Below are 17,685 nucleotides of genomic sequence, written 5' to 3'. Positions count from 1 at the left end.
AAATCTTAATGCATTTCAACTAACCACTAAGAAAGCCAACGACACGCAGCCGCGGGGGGAGAGCCCTGCTCTTATGGGGGGGTGGGGGGAGCACAGCACACCCAGGGGTTGGGGTTGAACGTCTCAGGAGGGGCTGCATTATCTTCAGGAGGCACTGGAGGAGGGGCCCACACACCCGTCAGGGGGACGTCACTTCTCCGAAACGCGCGTTCCGTATAGTCTCGTCCTATCCCTGGGCCCAGCATCGGGTGGAGGCGCTCCAGCCTGTGTGACCCGCCCCGCACAGGCCAGGCAAACTGGCAACACGGCTGTGCTTTGTTTAGTGACATGGCCAGAGAGGCCGCCGCCAACACACACACACACACACACACACACACACACACACACACACACACGAGCCCGCGCACGTGCCATCGTGAAAACAGCAGGGTTGCTGAAATCCCAGCCCCCCGGGCCTCCTGCAGGAGCAGCGCACGCGGGTCCTGCCCTGCTTCCTTCCCATCACCTCTCTTACGATCACCCGGAGGTGTGTTCCTCGGCTCAACCAACGCACACTCTGCTCTGGAACGTTCCAGGGAGGCATCCCCCACCAGGGGAACCTTGGAGGGCTGGAGGGCTGGGTATCAGGCGTGTGTTTGTCATGCTGGAGGAGGTGGAGCGGGGACACGGGACGAAGGACCAAGGCAGGAAGGACAGAGCCCCGCTGGCCTCGTCAAGGTCAGCGCCCGAGAGCTGGGGCTGGCGCGGGGGAACCGGGCTCGCCAGGGCAGCCGGCAGGCCGGAGGCCTGCTGGCCAGACTGCGGCCCCTCGGGCTGGTCAGCTGTGCCTGGTACAAAGCTGGGGGGAAGAGCCCCGGCTCCCGGCACCTGAGACGGCGAGGGGGTGTCTGCAGAGTCTGCGGGAAAGCGGTCCAAGGGCTCGGGTGGCGGAAGGGACAGGCTTCCCCAGGCGGCCGGGGCGGAGGGCCCGACCCTCCGAAGCCCCCGCTACCCAGCCTCACGCAGCCACCGCCAGGAGCGGCCCCTGCCACGGTGCCTGTAACGCCGACACAGACTCTTTTGTCTTCTCTGGAATAAAGAGCAGCGCTGTTTGCTTTCAGAAAGGGCGGTTGTCTAGAGGCTGCTGAAGAAGCTTCTCTCGTCTGTGCTTTGTCACGGGACTGACGGCCCCAAGCTCCTCCCAGGGAGCAAGGGGCGGAAGCTTCTCCGCTGCAGAAGGAAGCTGTCGGCTGAGCGGGAACATCTCAGGCGGCCTGACACACACCCCTGAGCGCTACGTGGGTCCCGACACAGCCACTTGGAGCCACGCCGTCTCCCGGCGCCCGCACCCCTGACCGGGGCCGGGCCCTTCTGCAGCCGGGAAAGCACGTGCTCTGCCCGGGTCGCTCTCCCGTCCGCGGAGGCCCCGCCCCCTCTGCTTGGCCCCCCCGCTCGGCAGGAACGCCCCTGTGGGAGGAGCCCGATCCCACCCTGTCGGGGGTCCCCGACCATCACTCCTGAGCGCCCTGTGTCACCGGCGTGTGCCACCCCACAGCTGCCCTGCCCCGCCCTCCCACGTGCGCCCCAGCCTCTCCCACAGGAGGCTACGACGGACGCCGGCCCATCGTGGGCCCGGCATCCCTCCTCCTGAGCCCCTCGGTCCCACGTCGCAGGTCTGCCACTCGGGGGTAGGGACAGTCACCTCGGTGTTGGCTGTGTAATCCCAGGGACGCTTTGGCACGCAGAAGGGGGAGGAGACGCAGGCAGAGGGGAGGCAGGGGAAACAGGCAACCGGATTCTTCTACCCGCTAGTTCTAGGGCGGCGTGGGGCGGCTCTGGGTGCTGCCAATGTCATGCGGGGGCGGGGGGGGCGCGAGAGCCGGCCGCGGGCCCGGGAGGGAGGCGCGCACCCACAGTCCTCCCGGGGGAGCCTCGGGCCGCCTCCCGAGGCCTACTCGGCGGCCACCTGCTCGATGTGGTCACTCAGCAGCTTGTACTGCTCTGGAAGAGAAAACAACGTTATTATTCCCCGTGAGAGAGACGGCGACACTGACAGGCAGGTCCTTCTCCTTCGGGGTGAAAAACAAAGCCGGCCCTCCCGGGCACGGCGAGTGCGGGCCTCTGAAGCTGTGACCTCGGCCTGGCAGTGGGCTCCTTGGAACCAGGATGCATCTTCCCACGGAAATGATGCTCCGGAGGGCAGCCCCGCCGGCCCCCAGGAAGCCTGGTGTGGGAGGATGAACCCTATCCTGGGAGCCAGGCGTGGGTCCTGGAGGCCACGCAGGGGTCACGTGGTGGAGGGGACAGTGTTCTTGCCCTGTGATGAGTGGTGGGGCTGGTGACAGCACTTGGAGATTGTCCAGGGGCACCTCCTGAGGCCACCTGTCCTTGGCCCTCTTTAACTTGGTCCAGGCTGGAGCTTTATCTTTAAACAATATTGATCTGTACGAATCTATGTCTAAGTGGCAGACTTTTCGGGGGACAAGGAGGAAGCGTTTTGTGGCGCGTGGGATGGCGCGTGAAGGCCAGCAGTCGATCGGGGAAGCTGACATCAGTCAGCCACGCGTCCCCCTTCCGTTACAGAAGTCAGAGGTTCCGGAAGGACCTCAAGAGCCCCGCCGCTCCCCCGAGACCTCCGGCAGCAGTGTCATTCAAGGGACGACAGCAGGCCACGCGGTGGCCATTTAGAAGGAGGGGCAACTCAGGGCCAGCCTGTCCATCTTCAAGGTCAGAGTCTGAGCGTCCAGTTCTATCTTCCCCTGGGCCCTGTCTGTAGGCCCTGACCTGGTGGGCCCCGCACCGTCCTGCCCGACACGGGCAAAAGCCCCGCCTAGCAGGACTGGGTCTCCGGGTGCAAGGAAAAGGGTCCCACGCATGCAGGCAGACGGGAACGTCGAATGTCCCATTCGTAGCCACAGCAGGGACAGCCCTCTGGGCGGGGTGGGGACCCCAGCGCGCGGGGCGCCTGCTCCTGAAACCCCAGCCACTCACCCTCGTCCAGGTTGCCGATCACCGCCTGCTTCTTCAGAAAGTCGTTGCACAGCTTCTTGTTCAGCCCGAACGCCAGCATGTTGTGCGTGAATGTGCTGGGGGGGCGGGGGGGACACGGCCGTGAGCTGGTACCCTTCCCGCCTCCCGAGGGGAAGGGAGCTGGGGCCCGACATGCAGCCCACCAGGCCAGAGAATCGACAGAAAGACATAAAACCAGATCGCCTCAAAGGCCAGCCTTGCTCACCACGAAATGGTGTTGGAGGGGGGGGGGACCGATTAGGAACCGGAGTCAAGGCCAAATGGAGTGAACCGTGTGCTTCTGAGCCGTTTAAGAACGCACGGTGGTAGTGACGCTGGGTCAGGGACGTGTGACATCGTCGGGGTGGCGCCCCCCCAGCAGAGCCCCCGGGTGGGAGCGTCTCACCCGGCGGCCCCTCCTCGCACCGCCCGGCTTGCTCGTCTCCCGGGTGACCGGGCTGGGCGTGGGCCCCGTCTGGGTCCCGGGGGGAGGGGTGGCAGGCCGGCCCTGGCGCTCTCACCCCAGCTGCCCGAAGGTGATGTTCTCGTTGAACCGCAGGCTGTCGTCCCGCTCCTCCTGGGTCATGTGGCACCACCTCTCTCTGCAAGCACAGGGGGGGCAGTGGGGGGGCTTCAGAGCCCACACCCCCGCCGCTCGGCCCTCCCCGGCTCTGCCCACAGGTGCCGGCCTCCCTGACACAGAGGGGACGGACACGTCCGCCGAACAGCTGTTGGCGCAGCTTCTAGGAAGCCCGCCCGAAGCTGCCCCTCTGACTGGGGGCCCGAGACCTACACTCATCACCTTCTCCTGGCGGAGACAAGGCTCAGGACCCAGAGACAGTGTGCGCTTAGCGGCTGCCCGGAACATTCTCCAGGAGACGAGGACGCTGCCCCCACATCCTTCTCTACGGTTCAAGGACCGCGGAGGCCGAGGCCCGTGTCACCGGTGGGGAGGCGTGCCGAGAAGCCAGCGGAGCAGCGGTCCGGAGCCCGGCAAGGCGCTGGGCTCTGCGCCGCGTGCAGGCCCGAGGCTCTCCGGCGGGGGTCCGCGGCCCCTGACCACACGCTGCCCGCCGGGCCGGCCCCCTCTGCGGCGCACTCTGCTCCCAGGCGGCCTCGCAGGGCGCGGGGACGGGCCCGTGAGCACGGTGAAGACGGCACAGAGCCTCTGAGCAAAGCTGGGAAACCCACCGAGGACGGGCCACGGCCCGTGTGGCTCCACGTGCTCTCCGTGCAGGGGCTCAGGGCTCAGGGTTCGGGCAGGGAAGGTGCTCTTTTGAGCTGTTTGTGAGCTCGGTGTCCCTGAGTGAGAGCGAACTCTGCCCGATCTTGCAGGGCGTCAGCCCCTCCCCTTATGGCCGAGCATCCTTGTCCCAGTGGCCCAGGACCGAGCATCCTTGTCCCCAGTGGCCCAGGACCGTAAGCCACTGCACCACTCTGCCTGCACCTCCCCCCACCCCCCGCCGCCAGGGCACGGGAGCCGCGTGGCCACCTGAGAAGTGAGCAGGTGCCTACTTGCCCTTAAAAATTACACTCTGGACAAGGAGTCTGACTAAAACAGTGCTGAGAGGAAAAAGACAAAAGAAAAGGGAGAAAAAAAAAAAAAAAAAAAAAAAAAAGAAAAGGGAGAGAAGAGGCAGTATGAGGGGGTGAGGGGTCAGGGTGATGGAGAAGCTGAAAGAAGAGGAACAGAACCAAGAACATCGACTCTTAACTCCTCTCCCCCCTCCCAGCCCAGGGAGGCTAGTGGTGCCGCTGCAGCTGAGCGGGAGCCACGGGACACCAGGGCGCAACAGAGGCAGCACGGTCAGTCTCCCAGTCTCCTCATGCTGACAGGACACCCACGAAGATACCTGGAATGTGCTTCCAGGCACTATGCTAACCCCGTGCCACGTTCTTTCCCATCCCTTTTCCCTGAGTGGTCACCCTTAGAATTGTCCAGGCACATAAACTCCCACACCACCACCAGACTCGCTGAGTACAGTTGCACAGGTTGTGCACTGCACAACCCCAGACCACGGGGAAGTGGCTACCTTGCAGTCGTGCAGCACAGCAGCCCTGACCCACATGAGGAGGTGAGTCTTTTTGCTGTGGTGAGGACTAAAGTTGGGACATTTTATCTGATCTCTGAAGAAATAGGTAGAAGGTCATTTGGGATCAGGGGATGCCTACCAGCAAATCAATTCCTTAAAATTGAGTTCAACACCCAATACTGGTCGAGGTCTAATACCACAAGAGGGCAGATCGTGTGTCTAAATTGCCACAGTGGGAATTCGGATGTGTCCAGCAGCTTACAGAACAGGAAGCCTCCTGAAACGGGGACATTTCTGCCTCTGAGAACAGAGAGGGTGCTGATGGTGCTGTCGGCAGAGTCGGCCAAAGACGAAAGCATGCTGGAGGCACAAGGTTGCCCGAGGACCCAGAGCCAACCCCCGGCCCCCAATCTCGGGGTGTCCTGGGGCTCAGATCTGGGATGTGCATGGCCAGACCACCTCTGCTCTGGGTGAGGAGGCCTGTGAGGCCCAGAGGCTCACTTCCCCTCGTGGGGCTCAGAGGTCACATGCTCCAGCCCTGTGGGGCCTCAGCTGTGGTGCTGGGAAGCCTTGCTCCAGGCAGGCTGGTTAATTACATACACACACCCGCCCCCCCCAGAGAGTCTGTGGGAACTTGAGGGCTTTTTAGGAACTGAGGTAGCTGCCATGCCTAAATGCTCCTTTTAAAGCCATAATGCTGGATTAAAAAAACAAGATTTCTCATAAAACAATAAGCACTAAAAATACATCCCTGATTAAAGGAAGCATGCTTTGGGAAATTTCCACCAAATTTAAAAAAAGCACTGAATCAGAAACTATATTTTGAATAGGCAGGCCTTTCACTCTAAAAATATCTTAACCAAGATATCGAACACATATCAAGGTCAAACAGTTGAAGTCAGACCCCACTGTGGGCTTGCAAGAAATAGCCTGTTCTAGACCTTTGTCTTCAGGGGACCCTATGACACACACAGGCCTCACATCACACAGTGGCCGGGGGGAGGAAGCAGCTGTCCTTCCTCCCGGACCCCCCAGACCTGTCAGAGTGGGCGAGGGTCTGCCAGAGCCCGCAGGCCCCTAGACGTGACTGCAGGGACAGGTACTCCGGCCCGACCTGCGGCTCCTGAGCCTGGATCAGTGACTGAGCGGACAACGAGGGAACCCAAGGGTGTGGTTTCGGGGTCCGCTGGGAGGGCCAGAGTGGCCCATGGAGGCCGGACTCGCTCCAGGTCGGAGCTGACCTCCTGGACCTCGCTGCCCTCTCCTCTCGGGACGCGCACCGGGCCTCGTGGAGGTCTCGGGGGCCGTGCCTGTCTCCTGACCGTCTCGGGGTCCCTATGCTCGGCGAGCTCCCCACCGTCTGTCGCCAGCCTGTCCCAGCGCTGGGCCCGCCGGCCGCGAGTCACACCCACGTCTGGTCACACCCCCCTCCCCTCCGACCCAGCGGCCCCGGAAGGGCCCCCGCACTGTCCATGGACAGTCGCGTGGACACACACCTCTTCTTCTCCTCCTCTCCAGCATCCCCTCTGGGGCGGCAGCAGAAACAGGTAAACAGAGGAACACGTCAAAGTCATGCAAGGTGTGCGGATGGAAAGGAGAGCCAGCGCGGGAGGAGGGCTATCACAGCGGAGGCGGGTACGGAGACGGGGTTCCGGGGGCAGTGGCCCAGGAGGCTGAGAGCAAAGCGACACGAGGGTCCCCCTCGCCTACAGGCACTTCCTGCACCTGCGACTCCCAGGAGGGCGGAGAATTCTCTCTCTAGAATCCTCAGGAACGTTCCAGCACCGCTCCCCCTCCACGTGCTCCCCTGCCTTCCCGGGACACACAGCCACAGCAGGCTGCGTGGGGTACAAGGCAGGCCACCCCGATAGGGTTTACTTCCCCCCACCAAAGAGATTTCACTTAAGATCCCCCAAATGCCTGTGGGCTAAAGCCTTATCCAGCAGGCACCTGCCCTCCCTGCTGCCGGGAGAAAGGTTAAGGGGTCCCCCAGCGTCAAAGAAGGCGGGGATTCATTTCATGAACGAGGAGAGACTCACACTTCAAAGTCCCATGACTGGAGGGGCCAACAAGGTGACCCAGGCCTGGGAGGCCGCTGCCCCTTCCCCGCCCCGCCGCGGCACACGGCAGGCACCGGCCTGAGCTCGCCGCCGTGGCCAGAGAGAGCTGAGCGGCCGTGCCCAGCCCTCGCCGCCGCCCAGTGCTTAGTGAACCGGTTTACAAAGGGCGTCTTCCGAAGTGACAAGACTGCCCTCGGGGAAGCTGCAGCCCAGAGGAGTAAGTTGACAGTAGCGACTGCCCTTCCCAGACGTGAGCCCAGCACCACCCAGGGTCCCGCGGCAGTGGTCTCAGCTCGGGAGTCTGGAGTCTCACAGAGACAGCAGAGTGGGTCCGAGGGGGCCCTGTGGGCTTCACTCGGGGGGAGTCTGCGTTTCTTAGGAGGGTCAGGCCGAGTCATGCCGGAGCCCCGGGGCAGGAAGCGCTCATGCAAGCTGGGCCCCCCACCCACGAAGCGGTGCGCCCGGGACCCTTCAGGCAGCTTGCAGGGCACCGGGGCCGCAAGGGGTTGACGAAGAAACACAGACACATCGACTCAGCCGTTCTGTCCTCCTGCTCTCCTCTTCAGAAACGGACAATAAAGCCTCGCCCTGGTCCTCTTCCCTGAGGCAAAGCGGGCCCGGACTTGGCTCCTACCTGGTGGTGGGAGACCGCTTTCTCCTCTCACAGTGGACAGCGTCGAAAAAGGCCGCGTTCCAGAACCTCAGCGTGTGCCTGCAAGACAGACAAGGCCCATGTGCCTTTATCCTAAACGGAGCTGGCTCCCCCCCTACCCGGCAAGGTGTCCTGAGGGCATCTGTGCATCTCTCCCAGGACTCGGCCTGGACACTCATCAGGTCAAAGGGGAAGCCGCCACGAGCAGGATGTGGGCGAGGGCCATTTGCGCTTCTCTGTCTCCGGCTGAGGCTCCGAGGAGACCTGCTTCTCTAGAACAGGGTCTAGTGACATAAATGGGAACCCCCGGCAGGGACAGGCCACGGGGCAGAGAGCAAACACATTTATAGGGACACATAAGGAAGAAGCATTCTTCCCGAGGATCAGGGTCAGCGACGCTACGGCACGTGGGCCACGTCCAGCCTGCTCTCTGTCTGTGTAAATCAAGCTTTATGGGATCACGGCCACACCCCTCCACTTACATCCTGTCCGCGGAGGCTTTGGCACTGCAGCGGTGGAGTGCAGTGGTTGCCTGTAAAGCCTAAAATACTTACCACCCAGCTCTGTACAGAAAAGCGGGGCTGAGCCCTGTTGTGGATGCTAAGACAGCAGCTGAGCCTAGACGGGCCCAAGCTAACTCACGGACAGTGGGACCAGGGCTGCTGGGCTCCTTCTCCCTGCTTCCCCCCGAAAGGCTGGCCCTGCAGGGCGGGCCCTCCTCGCGGAGGCTTCGGGACAGCTGCGGCCCGGCCCGGGCCGGCAACGCGCCTCACGCGCCCCATCCCGCTGCACCGAGTTCGGCCACCCACCGCCGCTAGACTGTGATCCTCGCGGGAGGGGCACGTCTGACACCCTGTGGGTTCCAGATGCTACCACACCGCCTACTTGTGAGGAAATAAAAGCCGCCGATGGAGAGGCTTCAGAGGGATGAGAGCGGCCTCAGAGAAAGACAGAGGGCGAGATGTCCCCTGAGCACTGCTCTCCCACTGCAACCACGACTGTCACGTGTGTGCATGACTGACACATACAGAACAGCTGTACTAGGATGTAAGTCACGTACCGTAAAATGCACGCTCTTCAAGTGCACAATTCAGTGGGTTTTAGTATATTCACAGAACTGTGCAGCCATCACCACTATCCATTTCCGGGGGCACCTTCATCACCGCGCTCCCGGCTTCCGCCCCCACCCCCCCCACCCCACCCCCGCAACCACCAATCTGCTCTGTCTCCAGGGCTTTGCCTCCTGGACGTTTTGTGTATATATACTACGTGGTCTTTTGTGTCTGGCCGGGGTCACGTGGCAGGATGTTTTCCACGTCCACCCGCACCGTGGCAGGTGCGGGTCCCTCATTCCTTTACGTGGCTGAGTGATTGCCCACGTTTCGTGTATCCACCTTTGGGCTCTCATGAATAACACTGTCGTGAACGTACGCGCACAGGTTTTTTCCTCGAGTACCTGTTTTCAACTCTTTTCAGTATCTACCCAGGAATAAGACCGCCGGGGTCGCGGGCTAAAACTCTGTTTAACTGCTGCGCGACCGTTCTCCGCAGTGGCTGCCGCACGGGGGTAACCCCGCCAGCCGTGCAGAGTCTCCGATTCCCCGGCATCGTTGCCCATCTTTTCTCCTTTGGCTCTACCAGGGGGGGTGAGTGGCCTTCGCTTCTGATGGAGACATGGGTGCTGGTGACGCAGGTCGAGGTGGCCTTACCAGATGGGCTGCGGCTTCAGGTGCGTGTACAGGTAGATCTTCTCCCCCTTTCTCTCCTCCTCTGCACTGCACACAGTCACTGCGGGAGGGGGAGGGAGACTGAGCGAGGCAGACCCCCCCCCGCCCGCCCCGACTCCAGCGACCCTCCCGGCAGGCCCCACATCGTCCCACAGGTCACGCAGACATGCAGCGGAAACTCCACGGCACCTGCCCTGAGGACTCCTCGCCAGGGAGGGTCCCGGGAACCGCTCCCCCACCGCTGGGGATACTTTCCTTGACTCCCCTGGGATGAGGAGCTGATGCCCCAGAGAGGCGGGTTTCCCGTGGAAATGCAGTTAAGCGGTTAGAGACCAGAGCAGAGCGCGGTATGACAGCGTCCCCTGCCACGGGGGAGCCGGAGCCCCAGGCGTCCGGGGACCTGCGGCTCACCGTGGGCTGGACTAAGGCCGCGTGGCGCTGCCGTGGCACCGCCCGGCCCCGCGAGCACGGGTTGGCACTCACCCGTCTTCTGCGGCTTCTCCTGGGGCTTGCCCTCTTTCTCCCTTGGGGAGAGAAACCATAGCAGTGACAAAACGCCCCAAAGAACCCCGTTACGTTGCTGAAACGGGACGATGCCTCATGACCAACGTGTAAATCGAAGGTGGTCTTCTCTGAGAACACGTTTATGGAATCAACGCCACGTGTACCAACTGCCAGTCTCTTAGAACTGAGACGCGCTGCTCAGGCCTCTTTGTCCCATCCTCTCCGAATCCAAGAGTGTCCAGACCGGAGGAGGAACAGAGCCAAGAGGCCTGGCTGTAGGCGAGCCGTCGGAGGGGACGGCGGGGACCACAGGGTGCCCCTTCTTTGTGGAAGTCTCGGTTCCCGCCCTGCTCTGAAGCGGCCCCGCCCCCCCGCGGGCCCCGAGTGGCTGTGGCAGCTCCGCCGCCCTGGGGAACGCAGTTCCTCTCACGGCAGCAGGAGGCGGGGTGCGGGGAGGGGGTGGGTAACTCCCCCCCTGCCTACCGACAACTTCCGCGTGCTCCTCTCCAGTCCTACAACCACGGGCCCCCGGGGAGCATCCCAGCACGCCGGCCAACGGGAACAGCATTTGGAAGCCCCAGGAAACTGGAGGGTGGGGAGGCAGCTGCCCCCCCGGGGAGCAGCTCTCGGGCCCCAGGGACGGCCGAGGGCGCAGAGATGCTCCCGTCACTGGGCTAGGGTGGCCTCCTTGTCACACCCACGGTCGGGGAGGGACGCACGCAGGCGACACTCACTCGCTTCTCCTGGCCAGGGGCCCCCTGGGCTTGGTCTCCAGCCCGAAGAAGCCCTTGACGTTCTCCGTCTTGGCCGACGTGTTCTTCAGAAGCCGCTCGGCGATGTCCTTCTTCTCCGCTAACCAGCTATTGGCTGACTTCAGGTAGGAGTCGATGCTCCCGGCCGGCTTCTCCTTGAACTCGGAGGGGAGCAGGTGTGGCTTACCTGGAGGGAGGGGGAGAGGGCAGGGATGAGAGCCACCTGGAAGCACGGAGGCCGGGGCCGCCTCCCTCCGTCATCGCCAGACGCGGCGGCGGTGGGAGGCAAGAGGCTCAGGAGGTCCGAGGGCACACGGAGAGCCGGGGCCCCTGCCCTCTCGGGCAGTCGCCGAGCACCTAGTGTGTACAAGTCAGCCAGGGGCCACCAGGGGCTGCAGAGGAAACAGGCAGGGGTCCAGCCCCAAAGAAGCACCAAGTCCAGAAGGTGGGTGAGCAGCGCACACAGGGAGAGTGTAACGTACAAAGTGATGGAGGAAGACACAAGAGTCTCTCCTTGTGGAAGGAGGGGGCGTGCGGATTCCAGACGGCCTGGCTGGCACCTGGGCTGGTCCTGAAACAGGGAGGCCATCGGACATGGGAGACGGTGAGAGAAGGGCAGCGAGGGAAAAAGAGGTATGTCCCTTCCTAAGGCTGTGCACGGACCGAGGCCCAGGCACCCCACGGGCCGAGGTGTCCTGCCCCAGATTAAAGGGCTCCAGGCTAAGGCCGTCAGAGCAGCTGCTGCCAACAGCGCAGGGCAGCAGGGAGAGGGTGGGCTGCTGAGCTGAGGAGAGGGTGAAGCTGAGCTGCAGAGGTAGGGGATGCGCCACAAGAGCCACCCCCGCCCGCCACTGGTGCCTGTGCTGCCCTGACCCAGCTCCAGCCCGCAGGCAAGCCCTCAGCCACCCTCTCCTCACGGCGGCCTGAACGAGTGCCCGTGGTCACAGCCCAAGGAGCTTAACACGGGGAGCCCCCTCGCTGCCCCCAGCTGTAATGCACCAGGAGGCCCCAGGGCCACGAGCCTGAAGAGCTCAACCCGCACTCTGCCCCAGACCCCGGGCTGCTCCAAGTCACCCCCGTCCACAGCTGACCCCGTGTCACACTTCCAGAACACGAGATGATGTCCCGCGTTTACCCTGAAATGTCCTGCCCGTGTGTCCACTTTCTCATGTCCTCCCAGCCAGCACCGTCAGCCTCCTGACCCACGCTGTGGACTCTTCTTCGCCTCCCGTTCTAGGCGTCTCCCTCCTCCTTGTCCCCACCCTAATATCAGCTCCCTTTGTTTTCTGGATGCCTCGCAGCTCTGCCTCAAGAAACGCCCACTTGGCGTGGCGTGGGAGGCGGCGGGTCTGCCTTCCGCGTAAGCTGCACCCCGGGCCTCACCGATGTGATAGTAGGTGAAGCACATGGTCATGAGGTTCTTGGCAGGCCCGAAGTCGTCCATCTGGTGGCACCTGAAATGGAGAGAGGGGTGACTGGCCAACGGACCCTTCCACCGGATGCTCTCTGCACGTCCCTGAGACAAGACCAGCACGCCTCACAGACACCTCGAAACTAGGACCTCGCTCCCCAGACCCTCCAGAGGGGAAGCCACAGAAAGAACTCCCCTGGGTCCAGGCACCTGGCCCGCGAGCGGGTCTGATTTGGGGCACTAAAGGCGCTCACCATCGATCAGCCTGGCCTCTTTCCCGTTCAGGGTGGGAGGGCCAGGGCCCCGCCCCAGGGAGCACACCCGGAACTGGAGGTCGGGCCTCAGGTCTCCGGCTTAAACCGCTGGCCCCCTCCAGCCCCTACTTCTCAGGAATGAGCAGTGACTTAGATGATCCCCCCCAGACGTGCACAGCAGCAGAGTCACCTGGCGGGGGTGTGTGTGGGTGAAGATGTGGATTGCTGGGCCCACCCCAGAGTCTCTGGGTCAGCAGGTCTGGGGCAGGGCCTGGGTATGTGCATTTCCAACACACTGTCTTGGGAAGCTGATGTTCTGAGGCTCCTGGCCCAGGGACAGCCTTCCGAGAATGACTGGGAATGTGAATACCTACATACCCTGTACCACTTGCTGAAGATCAAATTAAAGTATTATGTGCCATGGGGCTTCCCTGGTGGCTCAGTGGTTGAGAATCCACCCGCCGATGCAGGGGACGCAGGTTCGTGCCCCGGTCCGGGAAGATCCCACGTGCCGCGGAGCGGCTGGGCCCGTGGGCCGTGGCCGCTGGGCCTGCGCGTCCGGAGCCTGTGCTCCGCGACAGGAGAGGCCACAACAGTGAGAGGCCCGCATACCGCACACACACGAAAAAGTGTTACGTGCCAGAACCTTTGCTATGCTAAAAGATGTCCTACAAATATAAAGGATTATGTTAATACTTACTATATTATATCACACTTACTATATTGAGAGTATGAGATATACATGGATCCATTCAATTTAGCAAACAAAAAAGGGGGGAAACGCTTCAAAAAGAGGGTCTGTCTGCCACTAAGAATTTGTGCTGTTACAGTGGCAAAAGCTACAGTGATGTCCACCGTAGCACTGTAAATGAGAGAAGAAAATGAGGAATCAGCTAAACGCCCACCAACAGGGCAGGAGCCGAATTAATTATGGTACCTTCGTACATTCATGTATTAGAACACCTCACAGCTGTTACAGATGCAGCACTGAACGTAAATGCACGGTACTGCCTTTTTAGAAAAAATATCTATTTGCTGGTATGTGCATTATTAAGAGTGGCTATCACTGAGAGACGGACCAAAAGTGAGAGAACAGGGTGTGAAAGAACATCTCCTTTCCCTCTAAGGCTTCTGTGCCTCTCCACCCTGTTCCCTCATGTACTTTCCTTTCCTGTTTAGTTTATCACCTTGGACTAGTGGTACTTAAAGAAAGAAAATCAACAGAAATTATCTAGACAGTGGGATGAGGGCCATTTTTGTTTATCTTTTTAACATAAAAATAATAAACCTAAAAAACGAAATTTCTGTAAGTTCTTTTTTTTTTTTTTTTTTTTTTTTGCAACCACATAAAAAAACATACGCTCACAGACAAAGTAATGAAAAGATTCTGTGTTTTGGCAAGGTTGGAACTTGAGGTTAACTACCCCCCCCCCACCTACCAGTTTGCTTATTTAAGGAAACACTGGAATAAAAATTGAGAATTAGACAAGCACGTTACCATGTGGACAGGCACCATCTACACAAAATACAGGTTCCTGACAATTATGGATGCAAATGTCTGGAGGATGAAGGGTCTTCAGGGCAGGAGGCCGCGCTGACCCCTGAGCCCCTGGGGCTGCCTTCCCGAAGCTCCAGAAGCAAGCAAGCGTGGGCCCTCGGCTGCCTCAGCGAGGCCTCTTCCTCCCTCCACGCACACTAGCTCCCAGACCCAGATCCCCGCCCCCACCCCTGGGGAGCACGCCCTGAACTTGGGACATCCCGAGCAAGTGCAGGAAAAACAGGGGCTCCTCTCTTTTGGCCATTTTCCTCCAGTACGTGCCCCGTGTTCATGGGGGACAGAGAAAGGTGGGGAGACACCGAGACAGGGAATTAAGGTCAAGAGAGCAGCTACATTTCTGTTGGGAGAAGAAGGGGAAGGAACAGGCAAGGAGGGGTTTTCAGGCCTGGAAGGACACAAGGGACACAGAGAAGTGGCCACGGCCTAAGCCAGGGGACCAGGACCTGCTCCAAGGCCACACTGAGGTGAGGGGGGGAAAGCGGGCTCAACTGAAGGTCAGATCAGGGTCAGAGCTTCCCTCCCTGTCCCACGCACTTCCCTCAGCCCCCACGATCCCCCAGGCAGACACGGCCGGCTCCGGATCACACAGCGGAGGGCGCGTCCGGCTCTGACGCACGTCAGGATGTAGGAAGAGGGTCAGGAGTCCCAGAGCCGTGGGCCTCAGGAGGAGGAGCCCCTCAAGGCAGGTGGCCGGCCACACGGAGGTGGGGGGCCCTTCTCCCCAGCCCACGCTGTCCTCAGCGATAAAAGGCCCCAGTGGTGCCTCATTAGAACTCAGGGCAGCGATGCCATCCAAACCATCTCATTAGTGGGCGGTGGCCCGGTTTGGAGGACTTCACCACAGGAAATCCAGGGAACCCCAGACCTCAGCTGGAGGAGGGCAGGGTCGCTGTGGAGTCACAGCCTGTCCCCGGGACCCGCAGGAAGAGACTGATGGTCCTCTGATGGCTGCTGGCGGGTGGGGGCCGTGCACTCCCTGCCGTGACATACTGGTCACGACTTCCAGCCAATGCTGCTGCCGGGGGGTGGGGGGGGGGGTGGGAGGGGGAGCAATTGAGCTGATGACCGCATGCGGCTGGTTCTCACGACTGGGGTCTCCCAGGTGGGGAGGGAGGGAGGGAGGACGAGAGGTCAGGACGGAGGTCAGGACGGAGGCACTGAGGCGCAGCATCACTTACTCAAACAGGACCACCGCGAAGGACTGCACCAGGCGGTAGAAGGTGGCCTCCGAGACGCACTTGGAGTTGCAGCGCTGTCCGGGGAGAGGGCAGCTGCGTCAGGCGGCCGCTGGCGACGGGGCCCCAGCTCCGAGGGGCTGCGCGCTCACCCCGCCCAGCGTCTCTAAACACAGCTGGGGCGCGAGCCCAGGACAGGCCCTGCTCCCCGGAAACCGGGGCCCAGCAGAGGGCTGCAACCCCGCTCCCCCGGCCATCACGCAGGTGCTTCCCGTGTCTCCTCGTGAGATTTTTAAAACTTGGAACTTTGCGCACTCACCCACATGTGGGAAAGTACAGAGGGACGGGACCCCAAGATGACAAGGCTGGCTGCTTTCTGGGTGGGTGATGATGTATGGGCAGTGTCTCTGTTTTTGCTTATCTCTATTTTCTAATTTTTCTTGGAAGAATAAATGATTTGTGACCAAAAAATACTTTAAAAACGAAGAACTTAATCCACTTTACAGGGAAAACATAAAAAGAACCTACTGGCTGTTTTTAAAACTTACTGTTTATCTGAGTTTACATACATGGCTGTCATTCTCTTGAATATTTTATCTTTACAAAAACGGAATATTGTAGGTTATTTAATAAAAACACGTGTGGACACAGCCCATGCGCTTGTCTTTAAAAGAATGAACTTTTCTGGAATTTCATGAGGTTGACAGCCTGGCATTCCTTTCTAGTGGGGCATCTTCCACTATTCTGATTAGACGTCATGACGCCTCTAGACGAGCTTTACGCTTTTTCCTGTGGGCTCGTTTTCCTCAACCCCCTTCTCCAGAGCGGCTGGGCTGCCCCACGCCACAGCCCGGCGTCACCCCTCTTACCTGGGCGCTCACGTACCGGGCAAACCATTCCCGGCCTTTTCCATTCTCACTGCTGCAGTACTCTCCGAACTTGGCTTTCTCCTCCTGGTCCAAGTCCTCCCTGGAAAAGAGGGCAAAGGGAAAGGACAGGAAAGCTTGAATCCTCTGCAACAAAAATGGCTACAGCAGGGAAAGAGGAAGGAGAGGGACTTCTAAGTGCAGTCGGCCCTCGGCATCCGCACCACAGAACCCCGACGGTAACTCGCCCCCCCCCCCAAGGGCGGACGCTCATCTCAGCCTCCGGGCAACCCCGAGAGGAAACGCTATTGTTTCTGCTTGCAGGATGAGGAGCCCGGCTCCGAGGATCACACACAGCTGGAGAGTGGCAGGTGGGAGCCCCATCCAGAGCTCCTGGCTCCCAAGCCCACGTGCGTGCCCCCGACCTCCTGCCTCAGCGAGGTCCGGGTACTCACAAGGGCTCCACAACTCTCCGAGGGCTTGCTTCTCCAGCTCATCCACTGCCCCCCACCTCTGCTGCTGAGGTCGGTATGGAGCCACCGACTGGATTCAAGAATTCTTACCGTGCTCAGTCTCAGCGGGACCCGCTGAGGCCAAGAAACACAAGAGGTCTGACGCCACCTCCAGCCATCAGAAGGAGGGCATGGTTGCTTAGTCCTGTGCACTTCTCAAGAGCCGGTCTGCTCTCTGACTCTCCATAGCTCCGTGTGAGGGGTGAAGAGCGGGGACCCCAGGCCTGGAGATCACCCCCGCCAGGGTGGACAAAATGCTCACCTGATCTCAAACCACTGCCAATCGTCTTCGTGGGGGGCCAGCGCTCTACCCCAAATGTAATGACTACAAGGGGAGGGGGTGTGGCCGAAAGCTGAGGATGCACTGGCTTCTGCAACTTCATTTATTTAAGGTTTTACAGAAAACATCTTGGTCTCATTCATCCCAAATACCGACACCAGATCAAATGTGGGAATTTGCCGGGCGTGTGCAGGGAGTTTGGGAATATGCTCTTAAAAGACCCACCGGACTCACTTGTCCACTTTCCATGTTGCCGACTGCCTGTCGCAAATCTAGGCTGGCCTTCCTGGCAAATTAGTGAGCTTCTGGGCTTTCTCCCCGTTTCATTAACTGGGTGTACTCAGAGAAAGCTGACGAAGTTCAGTGTCAGTCAAACGAGTAGGAAGCCACATCTACTGCTCTCCCCAAATGCATTCAAAATTAAACATAAAAGCACTCTGGGGGCAGTCAAATATTAGGATCCTAGAACTCTTTCCCCTTCTAACTTCAGAGAAAACTGAGGCACACCTGGAAAAGGTGGGAATCAACCCTGCCAGTTAACAAACGAGGGGCCTAAATCTTAGCAGGAAAGAACATCCTCGGTGTGCGGCCTCAGCACGCAGAAATTCTTCTTACGCTTTAACGAAATTGGAAAAGGGTCCCTTCAGCCAGAGCTCCTCAGGCTGCAGTGCGTGCACGTCTAGAGGCCTCGTTGAAATGCAGATTCTGACTCAGTGGGCCAGGCGGGGCTCACGACTCTGCATTTCTCCCCCCCCCGCCCCCCCGCGACGCTGACGCTGTGGGTCCCAGAGACGATCTGAGGAGCAGGACCTCCAGCATTTCGCGCGCTGCCGCGAACGATGCGAGACCAGCCGTCAAGACCTGAGGCCTGAACTCGGTTGGCGGCGTGTCCCCTTTCCGCCGCTGAGACGGC

The 17,685-nt window shown here is 60.5% G+C and overlaps 1 protein-coding gene across 6 annotated transcripts in view; it reads right to left on the bottom strand.

Moving 5' to 3' along the window:
- Positions 1–1,761: 1,761 nt before the first annotated feature.
- KIAA0513 (KIAA0513 ortholog) overlaps positions 1,762–17,685 on the bottom strand; it is a 54,988-nt gene continuing 39,064 nt past the window's right edge. For 3 of the 6 annotated variants that reach the window (XM_059045517.2, XM_059045515.2, XM_067020380.1), the window contains exons 3-13: positions 15,984–16,083; positions 15,118–15,191; positions 12,100–12,170; positions 10,699–10,903; positions 9,944–9,984; positions 9,443–9,521; positions 7,716–7,793; positions 6,518–6,547; positions 3,510–3,590; positions 2,971–3,065; positions 1,762–1,980 (exon numbers count right to left, since the gene is read on the bottom strand). In XM_059045517.2, coding sequence (XP_058901500.1) covers positions 1,931–1,980; positions 2,971–3,065; positions 3,510–3,590; positions 6,518–6,547; positions 7,716–7,793; positions 9,443–9,521; positions 9,944–9,984; positions 10,699–10,903; positions 12,100–12,170; positions 15,118–15,191; positions 15,984–16,083 — 904 coding nt within the window. In that variant the 3' untranslated portion in view covers positions 1,762–1,930. The remainder of the gene's footprint in view (positions 1,981–2,970; positions 3,066–3,509; positions 3,591–6,517; positions 6,548–7,715; positions 7,794–9,442; positions 9,522–9,943; positions 9,985–10,698; positions 10,904–12,099; positions 12,171–15,117; positions 15,192–15,983; positions 16,084–17,685) is intronic. The other 3 variants (XM_067020381.1, XM_059045516.2, XM_067020382.1) reach the window with 1 other exon arrangement.

Source organism: Kogia breviceps, chromosome 18 (assembly GCF_026419965.1).
Source record: "Kogia breviceps isolate mKogBre1 chromosome 18, mKogBre1 haplotype 1, whole genome shotgun sequence".
NCBI classification, from domain to species: Eukaryota; Metazoa; Chordata; class Mammalia; order Artiodactyla; family Physeteridae; genus Kogia; species Kogia breviceps.
The sequence above is the reverse complement of the archived record's forward strand: the minus strand, read 5'-3'. Positions and strand labels throughout refer to the sequence as shown.